General features: G+C 38.1%; 1 protein-coding gene across 2 annotated transcripts in view; it reads right to left on the bottom strand.

Annotated features, from left to right (window-relative positions):
* The window catches only part of UBR1 (ubiquitin protein ligase E3 component n-recognin 1), a 63,443-nt gene extending 38,342 nt beyond the window's left edge, over nucleotides 1-25,101 (bottom strand). The window contains exons 1-10 of one of the 2 annotated variants that reach the window (XM_069017454.1): nucleotides 24,971-25,101; nucleotides 14,136-14,392; nucleotides 11,975-12,053; nucleotides 10,525-10,635; nucleotides 5,251-5,381; nucleotides 4,093-4,231; nucleotides 3,501-3,563; nucleotides 2,703-2,826; nucleotides 857-964; nucleotides 335-423 (exon numbers count right to left, since the gene is read on the bottom strand). In XM_069017454.1, coding sequence (XP_068873555.1) covers nucleotides 335-423; nucleotides 857-964; nucleotides 2,703-2,826; nucleotides 3,501-3,563; nucleotides 4,093-4,231; nucleotides 5,251-5,381; nucleotides 10,525-10,635; nucleotides 11,975-12,053; nucleotides 14,136-14,392; nucleotides 24,971-25,051 — 1,182 coding nt within the window. In that variant the 5' untranslated portion in view covers nucleotides 25,052-25,101. Of the gene's footprint in view, nucleotides 1-334; nucleotides 424-856; nucleotides 965-2,702; nucleotides 2,827-3,500; nucleotides 3,564-4,092; nucleotides 4,235-5,250; nucleotides 5,382-10,524; nucleotides 10,636-11,974; nucleotides 12,054-14,135; nucleotides 14,393-24,970 lie in introns of both variants that reach the window. The other variant, XM_069017453.1, reaches the window with a different exon arrangement.
* Between the last annotated feature and the right edge of the window lie 2,016 nt (nucleotides 25,102-27,117).

The raw sequence follows: 27,117 nt of genomic DNA on the forward strand, positions 1-27,117 counted from the left end.
GAAACAAAAAGCACTTTGTCTTATGTTTTGTATATTTCTTAATTATTGTATCTAATTTTCAAAAAGAAATGCCAATTTCAGTTGCAGTTCAACCAGCATTTCAAAAGATACACAGAATACTAATGATATGGCATTCAAATGAGCATATCCCTACATGATTCTAAGGAACAAACGAGTGACATGGGAATTAATTAACTGCACTATATAGAGGCTGAGCTAGTCATTGAAGCTCTGTTTGATTAAAATTTATTATTTATATTGAAACAATTTTCAGTTTCGGGGGAAATTTTATAAAGCCAGTACAAATTCATAGCATAAAAATGAAACCATTTACCTTCACAAATTCCACAGCAAAAAGCTTTTTGTATTCCATTTCCATGAAAAAACTACTGAAGATAAGTTCATGAAGAACCTTCCTTGCCCCTGCAAAGAGCCAATACCATGCATGTCACTTTGTTGTACTAAGATGCAGATTTTTGTGAAAAAAAGGAACCAATTACTAAACTATAAATAAAACTCATTAAAAGCCTTGAAATGGTTATGAAGCATATGAACTTAGTTAATAAATTTGTTTTGTTTTGACATTTATTGGTATGCATTTAAAACACAGGGTAAGCATCAAGTCACTCACTATGAGGTTGCATTTTATAAAAAGATTCTTCAAGATACATAAAGCAGGAGAAACTGAGGTGGCAAATTCATACCTCAAACATAAATTAGCTCAGCTGTATAAAAACCATAATATAAAAACCACGAAGAAATGTAATTCTACCTATTTAGGACATACTCTTATCTATGTTACACACATGAAAAATTAATTTGCCTCTTCAGTTTATAGCAACATGGATACACAAACCTTTATGAAGTTTTGCATCCCATAGCATCAACTTGCTTATAAAGCAGGGCTTTTCAGATCCAGCTTCTTCTTTGAGACATACTTGACAAAAGATCTGGCGAAAGTCACCTGTAGGGATGAAACTACTCATTTGTACAAGAATGCTTCAATAATTTAATTATATGACACAAGAAAATTAGAATTACAGAATTCTGCTCCCTTTTAAAAGAAAAAAAGGAGCCACTTAAGTAAGAACTACTTTGAACATTTTTTCCTCAACGACCATACTCCCACATACCCTTTGCCTTACTAATTTCTTCCTATTATTCTTGCCTACTTAATTTAATAAATCCCACAATGCAGAAGAGTATTTTACAATTAAAATAGTTTAGAGAGCTTTGCAAAGCAGATCCATAAGAAGGCTTTACCATATCAGCACAGAAATACACAGGGCTAGGCAAGTCATCGCCTCAGGCCTTGAAAGTCAGTCTTTTGGAGAATTTCAGAAATTCTTTTATATTTTCTTGCACCTATCAGTAAACACAGTAATTGAAGCAGTTTTGGGGATCAACATATCGCAGTCACCCACGGTTTTTTAACATTCAAAAATGAGGCCTTATGTTACTAATTTGAAAACAAAAAGTGAAGTCATGAATCAAATTCCTGACAACCTGGAAATACACATTATTAAATGTTTCTTGATTCATGTTCTACCACTTGAAACAAAATCGTGAAAAGAACAGGAACCACCAGACCACACAAAAGTTCCAGCTGAGTACAGAAAGTACAGAACATCAGGCTCATAAAGCCCCAGTGTATATAATCCAGAAGAAGGATAGGAATGTTTGACTTCAATTTTTGAATTTGAAGACTCTTCTAAAACATATAAAATTATCTGTTAACTTACCTGGATAAAAAACAAACTTTCACTAGAAACTTTGAAATAAACCACACTCAAAAATCTGTACCGATCAGAATTGTCTGAGGAATTCAGAACAGCGGGAAAATACCATTGGCAAAATAAATACAAACTTGAAAAGAAGTGAACACTAAAATTTGTAAAACACTGTAAAGAAATACAAAAAGGTACAATTCTGATCTATGTATTTCAAGTGAAAGATCAGCAAGTCTTTAGAAAAAATGAGAAGAAATACACTCTAGTAACAAAGCACACAAAGGGGCTAAAGCAGACCACCAGATTTACCTATCAAGAAGGATGATAAAGAGTGAGTAGAGCTTAATCCATGCATATTTTTACTGTGTGGAGAAATTTTATAATGGCTTTAGTGTAGCAAGACACAGAAAAAAAAAACCAAATCAAAAGTACATTGATTCAGAAATCTTCTTTAAAACCATAAGCATCATCAAACACCAGAACAATGTATGAAAGCATCAAATAGACTTTCCACCACTGGAATTTTTTTTTAATTAAGGTTTTAATTTGCTTGTTTTATTGACACTTTCTAATGAATCACAGCTATCAAATCTGAAGCAGAAATTAATAAAAGCAGAGAATGTATGTTTTCACTGATAGAGATGCTCTGTGGCCTTCTACCAGCACTGAGGAGGGCAGCTTTTAAGTAAAGGAGTCACACACTGTGTGTGAGCGATGCTGAAAGTGAGAATAATAAAACTTTGAGACAGTGCTCAAACAGGGAAACAAATACATTTATTTCAACAAAGAACAGAAAAGTACTGCTATTCATAACCTCACTAATGGATATCAGCACCCATGCTACTGCATTATTTATTTTCTTATTAGGAAGAACGTGAAAGTATTTTAATTAAGGGAATATCATATATAACACTGCTAAATTCATTGAAATACTGACATGGCATTATTGTAACAAAACCCAGCAATGCTTACTTGAATAGCTCATGAGTTTGTTCAGCCAAGAACCAAGGCGCAAGGCAAACTTCTGGTGTGCCATAACATCAGCATGCAGAACCTCCACGTGGAGGGGTCGTTGAGAAACATTTTCAGAATGCCTCTAGGAGTCAGGTAAATATTAGTACACATTAAAAAAAAATAACCTTAATTTCATTATTTATTTTCACCCTCCACCATCTCTCCCAAGCAAAACAAAGAAAACAGTTCGATGTTTTATTTCTAAAGCTGTGGATGCTTAAAAGCTTGAAGCAGAGAAATTTTCCAGCTTTCTGTCACCATCCTGTGAAAGTTTTGCTTTCACACACAGGCTAGCTGGAAACAGTTTGAGGTTTTTGTAAACCAAGCCTTTATCTTGCAGGTGTTGCTTGTTTTGCACCTTGTTATGATACTGACTGGAGAAAATATTTTGAAATGGGTGTCATAGAGTTTAACCAATCATTCTGGGATGTGGATGGTCAAGGGACCAATAACCTTATGCCATTCAAGTGAACCCAGTTATATAAACGAGTCTGTAAATTATTAAATAGTTCCATTTGTTCCTGCACCTGAGGTCTATGTCGTTTTTCTTGCCTTCCCCGGTACAACTGCAACATAAAGGTATCCATCTATTTCAAATGTGGTGGTGTAAATTCAATTTCAGAAAGTTCACAGGCAAGTTATAAAACCACAGAAGTACTAAGATAAAGACTGTACAGCAGACAATTAAGTGCTCAGTAGTAATACTAATTAGGTTGGTATGGGGTGGTTTTTGTGAAAAATACTTTGGGAAGTTACCTTAATTTCTTCTTTTGCTTCCTGACAAGAGGCATAATGCCCTGCCTTAACAGCTCTACGACCCTGTTTAAGAAAATATTGAGCATGAGACCAATATAAAGCAAACCCAAAATGTCACATCTGATTCTTGCTATATTTTTCATATGTAATAGAAAAACAGGGCCCAACACCACTCACAATAAACATCTAGAAGCAAATAAAAATTAACATAATTTTCTGTAAAAAAAAAAGCTATCTAAATTAACAACACAACAATTACGTAAAGTCTGGGTATCTTATTATTAAATAAGGAAAATTCATTCACACTTTAAAATAGATGAAGAGATTTCTGCAGAATACTTTAAATACAAACCATATCAACTTTTCTCCTAGCACACAGTACATGAAATAGCAGGGTATAACCAGAGGTACGTGCTTCCTAAACAAGTTCTCCACAGCTGAGAAACAAGTGTTGACTAAGAGTTGCTCAGCAATATGCCTTTCTCTCCTCAAGCTCCAGCAAACAGAAACAAAGATTCTATAACCAAGTGACTGCAGTAGTAATTCTCAATGATTAAAAGGTGACTCTCTCAGATATCCCAAATGCACTAACCTCTTTATCTATGGCAGTCGTATGCAACTGGGCTTCACCAAGTTCACAGCCAAGTGCCCTTTGCAGGCTATAGATGACATGATCATAAGAATGGTGCTCATCATTGAAAAGGACACAGTAGTAGCTGTCTACCTTCTCTCTGCTGGGAAAAAGGTAACATATCACACAAATAAAAGTAAAATTGTAAATAGTGTCCTATCAAATACAAGTAACAGCTTATTTGATAGATTGAGAAGAATGTCAAATACAAAAAAAAAAGTTATTCAAGTAAATCAAGCATGTTCTTCATGCTAATGACATCCCCCACCACCACCTATGCCAGAAAAAGTCACAGAAACTATGTATCAAGTACAAAAGAGAAGTTTTGAAGTTATTTGATATTCTCTTATTATTTCCTTTCTCTGCTGTTTTACGAACTCATTTGTTTCGTAATGTGATAGACAGGCTTCTTCCATTTTCATAGAATTATGGAATGGTTTGAGTTAGAGGGGACCTTTAAAGATCATCTAGTCCAGCCCCCCTGCAATGAGCAGGGACATCTTCAACTAGATCAGGTTGCTCGGAGCCCCATCCAACCTGACCTTGAATGTTTCCAGGGATGGTGCATCCACCAACCCTAAGGGGAACCGGTACCAATGTTTTCACCACCCTCACTGTAAAAGATTCCTTCCTGTACTTATTCTAAATTTACCCTCCTTTAGTTTAAAACCATTAGCCCTTGTCCTATTGCAAAAGACCTCGCTAAAAGGCTTGCCCACATCTTTCTCTCAAGCTCTGTGGAAAGCATCCTTGAAAATCTGCCAGCTCTGTCCTGCTCCCCTGTCCCTTAGTGTCCTATCAGTGTCTCCCACAAGGGTCAATGGCACCTGATGGGTCTCTCCACTCTCCTGACATTTCCTCCCCTGTGCACTAAGACCTGCTGCTTCACTATGGATCAGGCTGGCTCAGGAGCACTTCCCTTCAGTGATTGATGGAGGACAGTCACACACTACTTTCCCCATAAAGTATCAAAAGCTTTTCTCTATATAACTCTAGGTCAAAAATACCACAGTGCTGTTCACAGGGCTTTCAGGACTAATGTCTGCATGAGAATATCCCAGGCAAAATTATAATCCAAGTTGCTAATGCCGTGAAGAGGAAGTTGGAAGTACTCCCTACCTAACTGTGAGCTCCAGAGGCAGTTCCTTCTCTTCCTCCCAGATAAGCATATCTACAATGTATTTTATCACTGAGGGAAACACCCTCCTAGAATGCTCCATAATTTCTTCGTTCAACTGACATTCAGAATTCTGTAAAACATGAGATAATATTACTATGGAAAAGAACCTGAAAAGAAAATTAAAAGGGGGTTGGTAGAATACCTTATACTATAATAGGAAATTATATTATAATATATATACATACTTATTCTATAATCAGGAAATTATCCTTTTCATGATTTTTTCAAGCAAATTAACCTCACAGAATTTCTTATTTTCAAAGTCATTTCATCCCAATGGCTCTCAGTAGTATTCCAACAGTTTCACCCACCTTTCTTTATGCATCCATGTTTTATCTAGGACTAGACTACGAAAGGCCTCATCAAATGTGTTAACTTCACTTTTTCTTTAAACTTGCATTCAAAAAAGCTGTTTAGCAGCTTTCTGCATACCCATAGATATTAAAAGTTTGCAGTGCAGACCAAGATTCTTCCCCTGCATTGCTTTTCTTTTTTCATGAGGATATTCCGTCAAAAAATTATGACAATCAAACAAACATTCAAGGAATCCTAACTCTGTTCTTTTCAGAGATCATTTCAGAAATCATCCAAAATATCCCTGTGAACTGACATATTTCCCATCCTTATCAAGTGAATTGTCTACACCATATAACATGATGTGTCATTTCTATAAGCATTTAAGCAGGAGATATATTAAGCTTTTAAGTTAAGAAAATCATTACCAAATCTGCACCTACGAATGAAGCAACCAATATTCAGGTATAAGACACAGGTACACTGCAGTGAGGCTGTATAGAAGGAGGGCTTTAATCCCAGGGCCCTGATGACCTTTACCACACCCCACCTTCCTTTTAGCACATGCGTACAGAAATGTATATAACATTATTAATGGTAACACAACCAAATCCAGTAGTTTCATATATAAACATGACACTGAAACAGAAGCTGTATTTGCACAAAGTTTCCTATAACTTTAGGTTCACTCAAACTGCCAAAAAAATCTGAATAGGTATGTTTTTGCTAGAATGAAAAAAATATGACAAACAGGTATTTTCCAGGGATAAAGCTTTCCATGTGTGACTTTGAATCCCAAAGTATTAAGGGCACTCACTTCTGCAATACATAATCTGACACACATTAAATATCAAAGAATAGAGTGATGTGTTTAATACAGCTAAGAACCATATTTTCAGAAATTCTTAAACGGATAAATATGACTGTAGTTGATTTACAAAGCAGATAGGTTTTTTTAAAAAAACAAAATTCTGTTGAATAATGCATTAGGTAAGATGGAAAAGCTAAAACTGTAGCAAAATAGAAGTAAAAATATGTTAACATGAACAACAGTTTTCTGACCTGATAAGCATCAGAACAGTAATTTAGAGTCAAACATGCAATCTAAAAATGTGTATCAATGAAACCATGTACACGAAGTGTACATACTAAATTCTAGATATGCTTTTATATCTCAACAATTAAGCATGTACCTATCTGGGGTAATTATTCTTTTCCCCAGACTGACAAAACTTTCATCATCTTAATGTTTGGAGCAGAATAAAAAAAATACAGTGCTAGGAATAATCTAATTGACCTGAGCTGTAAACATGCTAATTTTTTTTCCCATTTTTCTTAACAGTTTGGCTTTTTAAGCACTAATGTATGTTAAGAAAAAAAACAACAGAGCTGGAGAAAAACTCAGTATTGTGTGCAGAGATAATCCTGTAACAAGACATGCTGCTTCGCTTCAGTCTGTAGAAAAAAAAAATCAGAGGAAATCACATCAAAGGATTTATAAACTATTAAAAATGGCAATTGCACTCATACAAGTAGTGAAATGTTAAACGATGCAATGCCACCTCCAATTTTAGCTTTATATATATATTTATATATAATATCCATTTTAATAGAAGTCACAGTAAAATGAAATTAAGATACACCTAATGTAAAGTGAAAGGGTAAAAAGAAAATTGTCTCAGAACTATGCCCAAAAGTGCATAATTATTTAAGCTTCAAGGCAAAGTTTAAAAAACCAAAATTGTGGAAAAACAAGCAACATATGTTTAGCTACCCAAGTCTGGAAATAAGTAACAACCTTTAAAAAAAAAAAAAAAGGGGGGGGGCCTGGCAAGTTTTGCTTTCTTATCTCAAACATGACTTCTTAAAGTTAACTGGTTTTAAGGATATATTTAGGCAAAAAGAGTTTTGTATTTCTGGCACATGGAAGACATTATTTTGGAATCAATAGAAAATGGATAACTCCTGAAAGCCCTGAGTGGGGATTCTAAAATTATATATTCTCTGCATGTAGAGTAATTAAAGGAATACTGGTCAAGATTATCCAGAAAAGAATGCTTTCTGTCTGTTTGACAAGCACAGGATAAACTTCTGCCCTATCAGAAAACATGCTGGAAAAGAAATACACAAGATATCTGTACCAAAGGTGCTTTGTCACTCATTTCTTTTTCTCACTGTATGCTGAGAAAATTCCTACATTTTGAATGCCCTTGATTCTCAAAACAGAGAACAAACCATGAGGTAATCCAAACATTCACAAGCCCTTTGTCATAAAGAATCCATGACAGACAAGTCCTTTATTAAAAAAGAAAGATGGACATGCAATATAATCTTTCAAATAGCTACATATAGTTTATATTAATATGCTGATGCACTGCATTATTGATGTGGCTGTACTTCTACCCTCTTAGAGTCTGTATATACTGACTGCATAATAGCTACACATATTGACAACAAAGAACTAATATGCAGCCTTCTTCAAATTCAAGTAATTGTCTAATTATAGGTTTTCTATCAGTCACAACTCTCAAGTAGTACTTATTGTAGGAATATGCTCCAGTTTATTTGACAGGCAGTTGTAACACAGCTTTGGACTTAAACAGCTCCATGACAGAAGTGATGATCAAACAAATTCATTGCAAGCCAGCCAAAGACCTTATCAAAGATTGGATGAGAAATATTACTTGAAGAAGCATGGGAAGCTCCCTGCTTCCTTATGATCACAGGCATAACTATAGTTTTCACTCCAGTTGAAAACCAAGTGCAGTCACTATTGATATGATCTAACCGTTATCTCCGTTGTACGCAAATGCCTTGAAGAATATTCTGACCAGCTCATCTTCATACAAACAAACAAAATGCTGAGGACTCCTGAATGAAAGCAGTTTCCCCTCAATCTTTGCTTGAATGTTGTTTGGAAAACAAATCCACAAAATTTGGACCATGTGATTTTAAACAAGAGTGAAGTAGCCTTCTAGGTAAAATTCATAAAGGTTTCAGTGGCTTTTTCCTAACATTTGGTTTTATTTTATTATGATGAAAAAGCTGTTCTAAAGGAAAGGGAGGTAAAAAGGAGAATATGCTGTCACAGATCTGTGAGATCAAAATCTGTACCTTGCAGAAAAACAGGCTCCCCAGCAGGATGTAAAAGGGACTCATCAGGGGTTTTGGAAGCAGAAAGTACTATTATTCTCAGAACAACTGAATTGTTGAAACAACTATTAGAAGATCTCATGCAGACCTAAGTTTTAAAGGTAGGTGATACAATCAATTTTGTTTACACTCTCTTAGTTGTATTTCTTGATGTGCCTCATAGGTCCATGTTCATCCAGGTATCTGTGCAATTTTTTTTGGTGAGCCATCACAGTTAAGTCCATAATGTTTGCTGGCTCCTGTGTGTAAGAAAGTGGTCACCTGAGGAATAAGTAGTATCACTTATCTCTAGGAGCAGTGGAGATCCTTTAGCTGGAAACACTTACATCCCAGCAGAACAACAGTTAATTCTCAACTGAAACATGAACATTTTGTCTTAAGACTACTGCTAAATTCTCTTTGTGATATGATAAGGACCTCTAGAAATCTGATACTGAGTATCTTGTAGCACAAATTTTCCATACTTCCAAAAGTGGTTTTGATGCTGGTAGACACGTGAGTTCTCTACTTTTCCATATGCCTTTATCAACACTACCAGCAACCTAGCATTGAAAAAAAAAAATCCTATTTTCCTTCAGAGCACAAGGACAAAAATTAATCCTTCCCGAAGAGGAACTGTGCAAGTTTCTTATCCTGGAAACACCTGCAGAATGTGCTGGAAAAAGTATTAAACACATAAGTAGTCGTGGTGACAGCAGCAAAATTAACCATGCCATAGCTATTTTTTCCTCAGTCGAACACTGAGGAAACCATTTGAGCTCTTTTGATTACAGGTTTTCATGAGTAATACATAGGTATCAGCCACAGATATCAGATAGCTCAGGACTCAGGGATAGGCATTGCACAGCAGAGTACACTTTACTGAAGTAGAAGTAGGTAAGCAACAAGCTCCAAGTGGTAAACAGATTACTCCTTACTGCAGCTTCAAACATTTTTATCTCTGAAATCCATTAACTTTCTTCGTTTTTTTTTTTTGAAGGATGAAAACGTGAAAGAAAACGTTGTCTCATATTTCTGTAAGACCAGTGCTCTTTATTCCTCTTCCATCTGACTTTTTTGCCAGATCATAAATAACAGTACAGTTGCTACAAAAACACCAGTAATTAGGGGTCTATTTGCAATGACAAATGCTAAGGTTTTTCAGATTATCTCAGAATGCAGGACTCTGAAAAAAACCCAAATTTTACCTGAAGCAACTGATTTGCCTGCATTCTCCTTAAGAATTTCTTGTAAGATAGTGTATTTCTTGTTACTATGCTCATTTACAAGATACAATAACCATGAGACATCCCAGCTTAAGAGGTTAGTTCCAAGCCACAGAGAATTTTTTTTAGTCATAGTGACAGTTCACACACCAGAAGTAACTGGCAAAAGCAAATGTTCAGTAATGTAGAAAAAATATTAAAATCAAGTGCTACTACTTCTAGACATTTGCTAACCACTGGGAAACTAATTATTTGTAAATAAGAACTGAGTAACACACTTAGCTAAGAAAAGAACAAGAGACTGCAATTTTAATTCCAAATGAAAGACTCAAGTGCACAAGACAGGTGGATGAAACTGTCTCCAAACAAAAAGCAAAAAAAACAAAGGATGTCCAATATACGTTTGATCCCAAACACATAGACCAAGGAAATCCTGATTCAAGTTGACTGAACCTGTTACACGAGTTATACAATACATTCATATACAGGAATAAGCACTTTTTAAAATAAGAAGCTAACATTTACAATAGTTATTAATTTCACTTTAAGCAATATTCTTACTTCTTTTGGAGAACCTGATGCTCCAGGCTCATGTTTAGTACACAGCGGTCCAGCCTTCCATGCCTCTGTATCCCCACAGTCACAAAATCCACCTCCAGTGGAGCTATGCATCTGGAAAAACCATGTATTTCAGTCATGAAATATGCATATAAAAAGCAAGAGGAAAATAACAATGTCCATTATTCAAATCAAACACAAGTATAAACACCTACTTAAAAACAGAAGAGTCACTGCATAACCAACGGACCTACCACAACTTTTTTTCTTTATTTAGACAAAAGGAGACTTACCAGAGGAGAAGGGAAGTAAAAGGTAAACTTTTTGAGCAGAAAATAAAGGAGGAAATAGAGTTGCCGCTACAGAAAGGTGTGCAAGTCCTAAATAAATTTAACTTGAAAGTAAGTGAAAAAGCCTATGACTGATGAGTGCTTCATAAATGGCAAAATAATTATTTCTGGGTTTATTCACAAAATTATAGCAAAGCTGTTGAATGCCTTCTTTAAAATTACTTCATAAAGTTAGAAAATTAGATTAAAAATATGTGCATATTAAACAGACATTTAGTAGGACCTCCACTTCTAACCAAAGAAAAGATTACATGATCAGCATCTAAATACATTTTTATAACTTTAACTTTTCATTCTACTTTCAGAAGAGTACAAATTCTAACCCTCCATTTTGGCAAAAAGTTCAGACAAAGCTCAGGCAAAACCAATTACCCTTAGCTTCCTCCAAATCCCCAATCTTGAAATATTTCTAAAAAAACTCAGTGACCCAATAAAAAGACATTAAAAAATCTGTTATTTACCTGAAACATTTTAAAATAACCTGATCTAATTAGACATGCTTCGAGCAGGAGGCTGGACTAGGTGACCTCCTTAGGTCCCTTCCAACATAAACTATTCTATGAATCTATAAAGAGCATATCCTGTATTCTTGAGATGAAAATGCTGCAAATCTGCTCCCATCTGATTACCTATTTCCATAGCTGATGCTTTGCTAGAAGAATTTACTGAAAAAAGGGGAAATGACAACAGCTTCTCAGCCCAGCTGTGGTTCCAAACTGCTCTGTAATCATTACTGTCTGTTTTCCCTGGGTTTTCACCTTACTTACTTGCCAACAGATCTGACTGGGACTTAGGATGCAACTGTCCTTTTCAGTCACAAGTCACAGCTCTTTGCTCAGACCTGCACTCCCATGAGATTGTCAAAGAGAATAACACTATATGCATTCATAAACACTCCTTTATCTTTTGGTTCCTCAATTAGCAAGCTGCTGTTCTTAGAAGAAGCTTTACATCGTTAGAAACACAAGATAGAGAGATTCATTCATAAATCCTAGAATTATTTTAATAATAAAATTACTAATGGTTTAGATGCAGTTTATTATAGCCTCAAAAGAACTTCTTTAAAGCTGCAAATACCATTTCTTAAAATAAGATTTTCCTACCTTGTACCGGTGGTTCTTGTGAATGCTATTCTGGAAGCAGTCAATACAGAGCACACAAGTTGGATCAACTGCACAGTCTCTGCAACAAAAATGGTAAGTGGAAAACTTTCTAAAACAAACACCTGAAATTTTCATGCACAAAAGAAAGTGTTGCTCTGAAAAAAAACCAAACCTGAGATTAACAACAGAGTCAAAGTATAAAAACGTTTACTTTTATCATCTTTCTGTGACATGGAGTAGCCAGTCTTGTTAGGTTTGAACCATGTACTCAAACCTGTTATACAAATTCTGTCAAAAACATGCTCAATTTCCAGTTTCAAAACTTCCTGCTAACTTTTTCTGGTTTTGCTAAGAATAAGCAGATATTAAAACCAGTGAGGACTCTGAATTAACTTTTATTATTGTTTCCAACATCTGCAGTCAGTTTACCAATTAAACTTTTGCTACACTTCTACTAGGTTATGTTTCTAACTTTTAAAACAGAAGTTAAAATCTGAAAAGAATTCCTTTCTAGATGAGCTAGGAATACATACTTTGAAATTTAACTTCTACAGTTTCACTCATGCACTTAAATATCTGAAAATATGGAATGACACTCATGGGCAATCTAATTTCATTTCTTCCTGTGTTCCACATACATACTTTCCTATACAGCCTTTTTTCTTAAAACATGGCCACTTTTTCTTTAAATGCTGTTTTATTCTATGCAAAATGTGAATGACAGGTGCTAAATGACAACACATCAAATTTTTTACTTTATACCATTGTTCGACGTTTAGTTCAAGCCGCTTTTACAACTAAAATACCATGGTAATTCTGATTACAGAAATAACTTCCTTTCAAACCTTCAGATTGTAATAATCATTACAATAATTTAATACTTCAGTAACATTCATTATCATAAGTCTACTAAAAGGGGAATTAAAGAAAAATGAAGCCAGAAGTGGCTGCTAGATTTGATTACCCAATTCAAGACATTCAGATTTTAAAACTTCAGAGTATCTTTCATTTTTAGCACTTTAGAAGCCTAAAGCAAACAGACATCTAGCTTCAGTTGCAAGTAGCATGTACAGTATCTCATATAAATACTACCACATTTTTGCAAGACCAGAACTCAAAAAAATAAGGAAGAGACCAACTCTGAGATATTTCGCTTTGTCTTTTTGCCTGCTACTGTTCATGAACTCTGTAGAGGTAGGAAGAGAATTATTCCCATTCCAGCAGCACTAAACTGTCTTGTCCACCATTTTCCTTTGTACAATTGTCCCACAGCATACACTTTCAAGTACACCCAGCAAGACTTCTTCAAAGACCATTCTCCTTTCATACACAACACTGATTCCTAGAAAAGGCTGAAGAGTATGTGATTGATTAAAACTTTACAGTGTAATTCATAAACCAAGTTTATAGAGAGCTTTCATTTTGACATTTCCTAAATTCTAAGGGATGGATTTTTTACTCATAGTGCTTTTCATCCTTAATAATATTCTTTGAGTATTTCTAATTAAATTTTCTAGGCTTTTGAAATAAACTGAAAAATAGAATAAACTATGGCAATAGCATCATATTAATGCTCATTAATTGCCAGAACAGTTGCAATCTTTACATTCACCACAAAGACTGCTGGCTTTTTTAAATGAATATATTTTTATTCATGATACTCACTAATGTATTAAGAGGAATTAGTAAAATTAATTTTATCAAATCAATGAGCTGTCACCTTTAATATACTCCAGGATGAGGGAAAAAAAAGGTGAAAAAATTACCGTTGGTCACACAGCTGTTGCCTAAGCAAAGGACTGATGATGCTCAAAAATGCTGGATTCTGTTTCAGACTTTGAAAGGGTGAGTACTGTATTCCTCAATTCATGTACAGACCCCATATTCATACCCTATCATCCAACATTTTTAACCAATGGCTTTTGGCACTTCTAGTATCCTTTCCATTTCCTTCCCCATTTCTCTGCCAGAGCCTTCTTTTCATATGCAATCTTCCTCACTCTAAAGTGGTTTGAAATTGGAAACAAATGCCAGCATCAGTTAAGCAAAGAAGTACCATGACACAAGCAATGACTAGTTAGCAGCACAACTGATTTTATTAAAGCACTTTGCTCAGTTACCATAGATGGGAACATTGATGAGAACACACCTGCATTCTTACCTGCAAGAGTATGTTGTCTCCCCTCCTTTGAACACCTTTCCACAGAGCTGGGAGGTTCCACTCTGTTGTAGTTTCTCCAGGAATATATCTGGGTCCTCGCCAAACAAATAACATTCCAGGGGGTATAATATTGCTGCCTGGACCATTTCTTCTTGTTTCTCCAGCAAGGGGTCCATTTCAGCTGAGTAAATATTTGGCACATGCTTTGCCAAGCACTCTAAAAACATAGCTTGGAAGTCGAATCTTTCATCACACCACTGCAACAAAAAGTACACCCACAGATAAACAAACAAGTAAGTAAATATAATGAAAATAGGATTACACACTTCTACTGTGAATTCAGAAGTCTTTCCTACATCAGAAGTCAGTTCTCTGTGCAATAAAATCCAAGAAACCATGGATTCCCAATAATTTCTCTGCTATTTTCCACCACAGTAACCTACATTAGAAGAGGTCTCCAAAAGAAGAAATGAATCCAAGCACACACGCAGTCAGAACTGCTGAAACCCCAGTACTCTGAAAACCAGATCTGTAAACATCATGTATAAGTTTCATCTTTGTTTTCTGAAAAACTGTATGTTTATCTTACAAAAAAGTACAAAAACTGTCTACAAATAAAATCTAAAGGGAAGGAACAGAAATGAGATGCCATTTAGAAAAAGCCTAGATTAATAATACTATCCATCACTGCAAACTAATCTGTTAAATGAGGCTGGTTTCACATTGTAGTCACTTAAAACACTTTCTTTATGGCCTTAATAAGACGTACTACATTTCTAATAGATTTAGCTTTAGTCTGAGGCTTCTACTGGTATTTTGGCCATCAATCTTCCTCAGCATTACCCTTAGGTAGTCCATTACTTTGTCATGGTGAAAATGCATGGCAGAAGCTGATAGAAAAGATGAGCCATGGATAATGTGGTCAAGCAGGAGAGCAGATTTGTCCACAATCATATTAGAATATTCTTATTTTGTAAGTGCAGCAGCTTGATCAGTCTAATCAGATTACTTGAATCACAAAGCATTCAAACCATGATTATCTGAAAATGAAGACCCATCCATGAAGTGAAAGGAACCACTTATTTAAATTCCAATGCTAACAAAAAAATCTGGTTTTGTTCCAGAATTTTACTTGAGCAGTAAGCACCACTGCAATTACTGTACTGGTCCTAAAAGCTGTAGCATACACACATACATAATATATATGCAATCTGTATACATACACATAGATGCACTCAAATACATAGGTACGTATTTATTTTCACATATTCAGATCTAAGAAACAAAAAGAAAAGGAAACAAATTAAATGGCTGCCTTTTAATTTTAATTAACTTGTTCAAATTTTTCAACTACCTAGCAACATTTTTGTTAAATAAAAGTGATGTTTACCCAGGGCATAAAGACACTAAATTGTAAAAAAGAACTGAAAATGAAATCCAAATTTATCAGATACTTGCATATCAACACTGAAAAAAGAAAAACATCACACATAGGTGATGGTTCTGAGAAAGATATTCAACTGTAAAAGGTAGCTGAAAACTGAATTGCTTGATCATGTGTTTATTTTTTTATGCGTCTGATTTAAGATGAGGGGAAGTGAATTATTCTTATCATAATTAAATGTCATAATTTAGTGTTTCTGCTTAAACATGTTTCCTTCTGTAACTTGTTTTTGCTTTATCTTACCTATACTGCACTATGGCTTCATCAAATTCCCCTCCCAATTTGGTTACTGTATTTTTTAAATGCAGGAGGGTGGGATGTGGCCCCTTGGCAGGCTCTCTCTGCAAAGCACAAGAGAATCCCAGTCTGTACCCTTCCATCTTAATAACCCGTGTTCCCAGGAGACGGTGCAAGTTTAGCTTCTGCATTGTTGGTCCAGAGCACATCATAGCTTCAAGAAACACAGGGCTAAGCTTCCCTGAAAATCTGCCAGAAGTGTAAAATGGGTTCTCACACAGTCAAACTCACAAGCATTTCAAGCATTCTTGTGCAAAGCTTTTAATTCTATTTAGATGTTGTTCTGAGAAGAGAGGACAGGAAGTAGGGAAAGAGAGGGAACAAGGGGAGCAAGAGAACTCTCTCAAGCAGGCTGTCTGCCTTCTGGTAAGCACACTAAAATATATCCTCAGCCTGTATATCACCCATGAAAAACCCATTACACTCACAATACAAACAAGAACATTATTTTTCTTATTTCTAAAAGCTGCACCAGGCTAAACTTCAGACCTATCCCATGCCCTCTGTGCCTCCTATGAGAAGTAATTTATTCCTTTCATCAAAATTGTTTTAATAGATTATGTTCAAAAGTATAAAATTACACACAAAACTATCAACAACATAAAATCTGCCAAATAAAGCACCCCCTAGGTTAAAACTGACTGTCCAATGCTAGCTTGGTCCCCTTGTGCACACATATTGAAATTCAGGTTTGAATACCTCAACAGTTTGAGAAGTCCCACTTTCCCTCTGTTCACTCACTCCCTTACCTGAGCTCATACCTGTCAAGTGCTCAGTTGCTACAGATATAAAAAAACATATAAATGGATAAATTGACAGGCTTTTTGTTTTTACTGACAGGATGAGATGAAATCCTAGAAAAGCCAAATAGCTGTGCAAGACAGTTTCAAGTCGAGATGGGGCTCTCACTGCAGCTTTCTGTCCAGCCCTGGCAATAGGCAGCCCTAAGAGGCTGTGGAGTTGCCATCCTTTGACATATTCCAAAGCCAGCTGGGGACAGTCCCAAGGAACCTGTTCTAGGTGACCCTGCTTGAGAAAACAGTTTGAACAGTATGACCTGCAGAGGTGCCTCAATCATTGTGTGATTCAAATTCTTCATAAGGAGAAATCTTACTTCTTTGTCAATCTCTATTTATCATCTAATTTCTGCTACTACTAAGATCTACAGAAAAGTAATTTTCCAGATTTGATTCCACTCAAAAGTAAATTTGAAATACAGTACTGAAAGAGGCAGAGGCCACCAGATAACACAATTAAGGAATGAACGTTACCATGTAACCAAAATGCTACTATCAGTCAGCTCTCCCCAGCCCCCCAGGCACTCACACCCTACTCACAGGGGCCCACACGCTGCAGCTAACAGAGGAAAGCCCAGAGGAAGCAGGCTTGAATGCACTCTACTCCAACTGACACTATCCCACTGGAAAATATTTTTGGACTGCAAACTAAAATTACTGAATTTAGGAAAAAGAACTGCCTTCACATTTGGAGCAAATTACAGCTTCATCTCAAATCTGAATTCTGAAATTGCTCAGCTTTTAAATATTTGTACTAGTAACCTTAGTAGAGTACTTTCAATGGGTTTCTTGGTCATTTTCTCACTTTTAATTAAAATTTGCCAAAGAAACAGGCACGCCATACACGTGGCCCTGAAATAAAACCCCCACAAACAGTGACCAGAATGAGCTAAGGGAGTTCTCATTGCAGCAGCACACCACAGCTTTTCCTGCAGAGGGAGAATAACATCCACACCATGCTGGCGGGCACAGGTATTGGAAACAGCTGGCAAAGGTGGCACTCAAGAACCTGTCACTAGTGGAGAGTGTATGTCAAAGATACACAGTCTCCTATCTCTTCTTCTATATTTCGTATCTCTAACCTTCTCCAGACCCATCTCTTTTCCTACTTCAGTCACACATTCCTGTCACATTCACCTTTTTTAAGATAATTCCCAAACTGCATGAAAGAGGAAGAAAAAGGGAGGCAGAAGGAGTTGCAAAGCTGTGTTTCTCAAGTGTTAGCAGTTTTGTCAGAAGAGCAGACACAGAAACCATTTTGTCCAACACCCTTGATTTGTGCTGTATAACAAAAGCAGTAACTTGTAATCTTTACTGACTCTTCAGAAGAAAACTGTGACAGAAGCACTACCTGGCATTACCACTTGAGAGCAAACCATTAAGAAAAGATTTCTTATCTTGCATGGGAAACATATCCTTCTCTGTGGGATCAGACTACTTCCCATGTGTAACCACATAGATTTTCCCAAATGCCAATTTCAACCAAACACACAGATCTATAGTACATGTAAAAGGACAGTTTGTAGCTTTTTTCTAAACGCTTTAAATAAGCATCATGCCAAAAGGTCAGAGGTTGAGAAATTATATTTGCCTACAAATACTGCTATAAAATATGCAAAATATCTGTCATTGATATAGCAAATATATCCATCTCCAATTTTGTCTTTCACAAACATATTCGATTTCTGAATACTACAAATAATAACAGGAATGAGAGATAAGGAAGCATATAAGAAAAAAAGAGAAAAAAGTTAACAACACTCTCAATCCACTTTTCACCGGCAGACCAAATATCAGATGAGATTTCTTGCCACTATGACACGATTTCCTTATCATTTCAGAGGTTTATTATGTACATTAATTCAGTAGCTGTTGCTTCCATGACAATTTTTGATCCACCTTCTAAGCACAGTTCTCTTGGAATTCTGAAGTCTTTTCAAACTAACAGCTTGCACGAGGCAGTATTATAAAATGCAGCTCTACTTGAACTGCACTGATTGACAAGCTGGTCTTTTAATGGAAAAGTGATTGCCTAAATTTCAAGACTATTTTAAGATCTATACATTAATCTAATCAGTGAAAAGAAGGAATATTAGTATTTACGAACATTAAACAACAAATTATGAAGGAACAGACACTACCAGTAGCATGAACTAAAACCTGTACCTGATCCAGATTCCAGCTAAAAGGAAAAGTAAAATACTTTGTTATGCATAGCAAAGACCTGTCAGGCACAAGATAACAATATCAGCCTGTCAAAGCAGCTAGAAGAAGCATGATTTTAAAAGTAAATATTTAAAATGCTGGGGACATACTGATTTCAAGCAGATGCCATTGAACATAAATACCAAATGCAAAAGGCAGCTTTACTTTAACACACAGAACAGTTGTTACAAGTTAAACAGAGATTAGCAGGACAACAGCTCAGAAAACTTTTACTCTGATATTGTCTAACCAATTGAGGAAACGTAAGACATTTTGAAAGGATAAATGTGCACAAGTTCTTTGATAAGTATGCAGAATACTTAAATTTTCTTTGGAAAGGGAAGTTCAAAAGATTCTTGAACTAACATTTTCATATAAAGTTCTGCTTTCAAAATTTTAGTTCCATTTTTACTTCTTATTATTTTGGTTTAAAATTATCAATTTTCTAATGCACTGCAAGTAAGATTCAATTAGAGTACAGAACACCTAGGCATTATTTTTAGTAAAAACAACAAGGAGACAAGGCAATCTATTTCAGCCTCAAATATATATATTCCACAAAGAAGAGGCTTTAAAAATAAACACTAGAAATTAATTAACATATTTCTTCTTCCCTGCTTTAAATCAAACTGAATTTTTTTTTCCCCTTGGAGCATAAATTCTTTCTCTAGAAGGGCACAGTTCAGCAAGTTAAAATGGAAACTTGCTCTTTCATCACATCCATAACAGGAATTATGAATGTGACAAAACAAAGCATAGCCAATGTTTTAGTAGAGACTCTAAGCTTTAAAATGACTGTTTAGAACTCAAATACAAAATATCTGGTTTTTGATGCATCAGTCAGCTCCTTTACATAACATGGCTAAAAAAACCAAACCATAGTACTGAACTTTAGTATCCAGTCTGCTCTGATTATGAGTAATTACACGAAAACAAGCAAGTTAGGTTTCAAAACTTATTTTCTCTTGGCACAACATGGGTAATATTCAAGACTCTAACACTGTCCTAACAAAACATCAACTTTGACCTGAAGACATAAAAGAACTTTTTGATCTCTACAGTCATTTAACTTTGGCCCCTGAGCCAAAGCAGGGCGCCAATTCATGTCAAAAGATGCTTTAATGATGCAGGTGTTTGCCCACTGGGAAGAGACTCAGAAACAGCACAGACTACTAAAGCTTTGCCTACAGTACAATCTACCTCGATTCCAGCAGTCGCCAATGACTACCAGTTTAGCTGAACCAGAGCAAATCGGTGACCATCAGAGAAGGACAAGTAACCACCAGCACCATCTGTTACAGTTTCAGCTGCTGGACAGCTAAAACTAATGTCTTTTTCAGGGTAAACAATGCACAGACCCAAGCTGCTCAACCTCATGGAAACTGCAGGTCACTTTTAAATCACAGGCACCTCCAAAACCACAAGAGCAGAGTCGCAGCTCATGGGAGTAAGCACCAGAAAGTGAACTGGTGCCCAAGGGGACAACTGGAGTTAAATCATGGCCTGTAGTTCTCTCTGCCATGCTGGCACTACCTCTATTTGTACCTCCCTACCAAGTGGGCACTCCAGCCTAAATATGCCACAAAATTAGCAGGATACCACTGCTAAGGAGGTTCAATGGGCAAAACAGTCAGGAATTCTAGAACTAATTTTGAAGTCTTTGAGGCATGCAATCTCATCACCTTTTCATGTTCCAAATTTTTTGTGAAACCTGCATTCAGTAGATAGCAACATACAACTAACACTAGAGGAAGCAGGAATTCAGTATCACATAGTAAAGCAAAACAATGTGCAAAATACGTCGTTTGGGAGGAAAAGTTATTCTCCGTATAAAAATAGCAAAATAATCTTTGCTGAGTTACTTCTAATGTTCTGAGACTTTGAAATTGAATTTTAAGTTCTGACTATTCATTTAACAGATCATTTTTATTTTGTTTCTAGAGAAACAAAGGAAATACTTTGATTCTTTCTTTGATCCTTAACATCCATGCTGTGGTCTCCTACATTTGAAGGAACAGGACATCTATGAAATATCTTAGCAAGCACCAGGCTGCACTTCAAAACACCGAACTACAGTGAATATTCACAAAGAAGTAAGTCATTAATGGAAGTGTGCGGGGTGAGAGGGGGGAGAAAACAACACCACCGTTATTTTTTTAAATTTCCTGTGTACTCACTCTTACCTAATTTTCTAATTATCATTAATTTTAAGATCCACTGTATACAGTCTAATTTTGCAGTGAATGAATGTGCAAAAAGATTCAGGCGACTCTATCCATATTTAGCACTCATTCAGCATCGCTCAAACACTTTCCCTTATACACCAAACCCAACCTGTTTATCTCTAACTTCTCTACTGCTGTAGCTTCTAGGAGACACTGGAACAGTTACATGCTATCAGGAATATTAACTACTTTCTCCTGGAACCACATAACTCTTGCAACTGTAATATTGTAATAGTATTACAGCAACCATATATTGTGCCCCTTATGTGGACTTGAGCAAAGATAAAAGATAGACAATCAGTTCACCCCTGCACTAACAAAAGCCACAAAAATTACCAATAAGTATGAATAAACATTAAAGCTGACAGGAAAGAAAAAAACCACAGCACTACTCAATGCCGTAACAAAGTGAAAGCTCTTCAACAGACTGCTAAATATATACGGGTACAAACAAGACCTGGGCCATGCTCCAGTTACCTGTTGCAACTTTCACAGTTCCATTCTTGGTCTCTGACATAAGTGTACAGTGAACACAGTTCTGCCAATAAGCTGCACTGTTCTAAATAGAGTGGCTTTGACCATACGCATTTCAGGACTTAGTTACACTAAAGGATGTGAGGGCTTACCTAAAATGAAGTTTTAAACAAATTTAGCTTAACAAAGTAAAATTATATGGACATGTTATCTGGTCTAAGCAGGTCAATTCAGTTTAGAAGACACTGCAACTACAAATAAGATGCCTGACTCAGATTTCACTAATTTCAAGAAATAACCTGCACATGAGTATGAATATCCTCTCCATACTATTACTTGATTACAACACATCTACGGTAGCAGGACTCCTCATATGCATTTTCTCAACTATGTAACAGCACTGAATGACACAAAAGATCTGAGATACCTTAAAATGCACAAGTGCCTGTATTGTTTTACATTATGAAACTAAAATTTAGAATTTTCCTGTCTTCAAAGGAAATATCCTAATAATATAAGCTTTTCCATTCTTGTACAATGCTACTCCACTTACATCTCATCTTTTCTTAGGAGTACTGATGGCAAAAGACAGAACTTTAAAAAGAAAAATCCCTTTTCTTGACAAATATTACTGAGAAGGTACACATACATCAAAATTTGAAGATTTAGTGTAAATTTAAAATCCTTGAAATAGCTTAATATCTAAGCCCTGCTCATATATTCCAGGTAGCAGACACAAAAGCAGGCAGGAGTCAAACTGGAATTTGATTAGAATACAAATGGACAAACAACCAAGGGCTGGATCCAGCCTGCAAAACAGCCTTTGTCAGGCCATCAGCAGTGCCTGCTAGCCAACTACTACACAAGCCAAGTCCAGCCCATGAGTCAGCCAAGTAAACTGTGGATGCTGTTGGGAAAGCAAAGAAAGTAAACTCAAGTCTGGTAGACAGGGTTTACTACTCAATCAGCACCCAAATTCAGCCTACTCTCTTCCAGGGCAGCTCAAGAAGCAATACAGCCACTACTGAGAAGCAGAGGCAGAGACAGGACCTGACTTCAGCTAATGCAGTGAAACACTAAGTCAAGTATTTCTAACCATAGCCATCCAACCCAAAGAGCTGGAGATGAATGCAGAGAAGACACCACTGACTTGGGGTGGGTGCAGAAGAGTTTATTACCTGAGTCATCACCATCCATTCCAGAATCAGGCTGGCCCCTGCAGAATCTTTCAGGTAATCCTGCATCACGCACCCCACGCTCTGGGAAGTTTTGCAGTCAAATGTGGTGCTGCACTGCAACCAGTGGCACTCAAAGCCAGAGATGAACAGGGGAGCAAGAGTCTGTCTGACCAAGGGGAGCAAGAGTCTGTCTGACTGCACTAATATTGAGATGAATTTGACAAGTTCAGTAATGCCAGAGCTCACCCTATTTAATCGGTCTTCCTGCTCCACTCAATTTTCCAATTCTAGCACCACAGTGACTTTCAGAACAGCTGTGCATCATGAAAGCACAAGTGAGGCAGCATACATTAGTTCCACCTACCTAGTACCATCTTTAGGACAGCAGTAAATGCAGTGTACTGCTTCCAGATTACAGCTGGCATCACTATAGCCAGGTTTGCTATCTAACATCACAAATGCTGTCAGACACAACCTAAGTACATATCCCAGGCTCCTCTTCCCCCTTATTGTAACATACCCTCACCCCCTACTCCCTGACAAAATCCCTGCAGTTTGCTTGGGTGCATGGCAGGCAACGCAGTCTGGATGGCCAACCACCTTCCTTGGAATAATGATAATTCTGGCCCAGACACTTTCAATTGGCTGAAATCACATAAAAATTAAGACAACTGAGTGGAGCAGCATCACCTTTGAGCAGCTGAGGATTTCTTCAACATCTCTCTCTTAGTTTTCCACAATACCACTATTACCAGTTTTACTGATTGCTTGGGCTAACTCAGCCTCTTATGTCCCCAGTTAGTGAAAGGTTGATTGCCTTGTTTTGCTGCTGACTGTCACTGTTACCCTCAGTACCACTAACTATATGCATGGCTCACAAGCTTAAGAAATCACCTGTCTTGGGCTGCAATTTTTGACACTATAATGCAATCAAATAACATTTTTCCTAGTTTAAAAACAAATTGTTTCTAATTAAAAGAAAATCCACACATAGGCCTCTTACAATCACAGAAATATACTTCACTTAAGAACGCAGTCTGCGATTAAAGGGCCATTTCTAATGATTTGCAGATACTTACAGTTCTGGGAAGACGGGTACAAGGAATAATGGTTGTTGGCTTAGTGCTGCCACGCGCAAGACAAGTTCCACGAGTAAACATCTTCCTACTTTTATTAGTGGTGTGTAGTGTCACCTAAAATGTAGCTATTATAGAGGCTTGCCAGCGTCCAACTTTTAAACACACATAGTCAACAGTTTCAAAGCTATACTATGTGTGCAGATTGTTACAGAAAATAGAACATAAAATGTAGGTCCCTGATACACATCCGTCTACCTTCCTTTCTTGAGTTTTCAGCCTTTGGGTCTTAAACTCCTCTAAAGTGTTTCAAACATGTGAATCACTACACAAAGTTGTGAAGGAAACCACAGAAAGCACACATGTGCTACCACTAGACAGGGTCAACACCAAATCGTGTTCAATGACAGAATATTAAACCCATAGACGATTATTTTGCAGAACGAAAAAAGGAACAGTATTTCTGTTCAACAAACAACTGTTTCCATCTACGTTTTTTCTAAATAACACTATTTGCTGCTCCACACACTCTGCAGAACAATATTTTGCTCCTCAACCTTTTCTGGTCCACAGTAAAGTCACCTTAATTAAGAACGGTAAAGGACTAGGATAAAAGATGCACATATATACTACAACGTTTAAAGGACAGTCTCTGAAGCTTTCTAAAGTTTGATCTCATTTAATTTCGTCATTAAGCGTCAACTGAAGACAAGGGACAGGGGCTGAGAGATGCTGCGGGGAACTGAGACAAACCGCTTCCCCGTGGGTCCCTGACAGAGGCTCGCCGGGCCCAGGGCAGGACTGGCTCTCCGCTCCCGGGGCAGAGGCGGCGAGCCCTGGAGCCGCAGCCAGCGCAGGCCGCCGGGAGCGGGTGCGAAGCCCCGCCGGCGCGGGGTCACCGGGCCGCCCGCTCCGGCCCCAACGCCCCGGCCGCGCCCCGGCAGGTGCCGGTGCCGCCGCCGCCCGACGGCTACGGCGGGTGCACAGCGGCGCGTCCCGGCCCTCCACGGCGCCGCTCGGCAGCCGCGGAGAACCAGCCCTGCTCGGCCGAGCGGCGGGGCGGCAGCGCGGGCAGGGCACAGGCTGCCCCCGAGGGCGGGCAAAGGGAACCGCGGCGCCGCGCCGGGCTGCAGCCTCACCATAGCTCGCTCCGGGGACTGCGCGGCGGCCCGGCCGCCCGCCGCTCCCGCTCCGGGACCTCGGTCGGCTCCGTCCGCCATTTTGAGAGCGAGGGACGCGGCCGGCGGCGCCGTCACGGCCCGGAAGGAGCCGCCGCCGTCACCGGGCGCTGCGCCCGCAGCCCAGGGCCCGCCCCCGCTCCGCGCGCAGCCGCCGCCGCGCGGGACCTCCGCAGCGCCTCCTGCCGCCGCCGGAGGCCGCAGCAAAGCCCGGCCGGGAGCTGCCGGGTCGGCAAGCGAAGTTGGTGATGATCCTGTCTGGGGAGTGGATGGAGTTCCTCTGCAGGCACTTAAACTTGTACCGTGTGGGTGCTCACTTCGCGCCCTGCGTTACAGAATCACAGAGTCACAGAATCAATTAGGTTGGAAAAGACCTCTGAGATCATCGAGTCCAAGCCATGACCGAGCACCACCATATCATCCAGACAACGGCACTGGGTGTCACGTCCAGTCTTTCCTTAACCACTTCCAGGGAGAGTGACTCCACCTCCCTGGGCAGCCCATTCCAATGTTTAATCAATGTCTAACGTAAACCTCCCCTGGTGAGGGGACTATGTCCCCTCATCCTATTGCTAGCAAGATAATAGCATAAGTAATTTCATATACACAGGTGCAAAATCACACCACTTCCGTGTGGCTCCCACACGTCTCCCACACAGGCTAAGCAAAGACAAAATTTTATTTAACTTAGTGTAGGAGGCAACAGTAGCTTTAGGCAAATGCCTGTCTCCAAGATCAAACTTTTTCCTCCACACCTCCAACCAAGAGCATATCGTAACTGTCCTGGGTACTCAGCTTTTGCTACTGTGGCAGATTAGGGCATTCAGGAACTTGATTGATAGGCGACAGACACGGCCTATGCATTGCTGGAAATTTTCCAGATTGTTGCAGGCCAGTTGCGCAATTCTCTGTGTTTGTGCCTTCCTAAGCTGAGGAAATAGGCAAATAGCCATAGCACTGGATCTTGGGGTTCGTATCAAATGCCTGATGTCTTTATCGGGAAGACTGTCTCTTCCCACTGTAGCCTTCCTGTTTCAAGCCTCCAAGCAGCTTTTACATGTTCTTTGGTTATCAGTATGGATGGGATAAAGTTTACAGGTGATCTTTTCAGGTACATTCAATGATTTTTTTGCACTGCACCCAACCACTCTCAAAGGTCTTCTCTTACATCTTCAGAACATCTGAATGTAGCTACTCTGCCGTAGCTACCACTCATCTTCATATTAAGAAGTCTTGCAGACTTGTTTATATTATTGAAATCTGTCACTTAAAATCACCATCAGTGAGACAGGTTTAGGTATGAGGTGTAAAAAATACAAAGTGCATTTTGCCATGAGACACTGAACAATTTCATCTTGTTCTGTCTGTCCATATTGCTGGTCTGTACCAAGTCCTTTTCAATAGCACAGCTGACCGCTAACCAGAAGTTTTGTTTGCTCAACAACCAAGTTTAGACTATAATTACTGGAGTCCTCCACCTGTTTTGGCATCAACACTAGCAATTGTAAAATTCAGCTTCCAATGTAGTCGAGCAAGAAAAGCAAGGCACAATTCCGGGACAGCAACAAACCCAGACAAGTGGCAGGAGGGCTTCCTGCAGCCCTCCGTGCTGCAAGACAAGCAGCTTGTGTGGCCACGTCTTTTAGCTATCAGTGTGAGTTTGCTTTACTGTAGGACTTTTAGAAGCTATGCTAATGTAAATCAACTGCTTTAATTGAAGACTTACTGTTAGACTTATTTAACAAAATTATAATTCAAAAAAAATTTGGAACCCACATGTGCTGAGAGACAGCAAAGAAAGTGTCAGCAAACCTCTTAAAAAACAAGCTGGCACCACTGCCCAGGCAGAAAAGGCACAAACCACCAAGATCTCCATGGATACTACAGTAATAGAGGAAAGAAGAAGAATGAAACAGGAATTCAGATCAATTTTAATACACACAAAATGCATGGCAGCCTTGCTAGAGCTAAAATAAAATGGTAGAGCTTTAGGAAGAAAGTGAGCAAGCCCCGGTTTTCAAGATTACTCCTGAAGATTATCAGGATTGCTGATTGTTGTTGATTTAGAAACAGTTCTTCGGGGTGTTTGGGGGAGGGGGGGGGGAAGA

Source organism: Aphelocoma coerulescens, chromosome 5, assembly GCF_041296385.1.
Source record: "Aphelocoma coerulescens isolate FSJ_1873_10779 chromosome 5, UR_Acoe_1.0, whole genome shotgun sequence".
NCBI classification, from domain to species: Eukaryota; Metazoa; Chordata; class Aves; order Passeriformes; family Corvidae; genus Aphelocoma; species Aphelocoma coerulescens.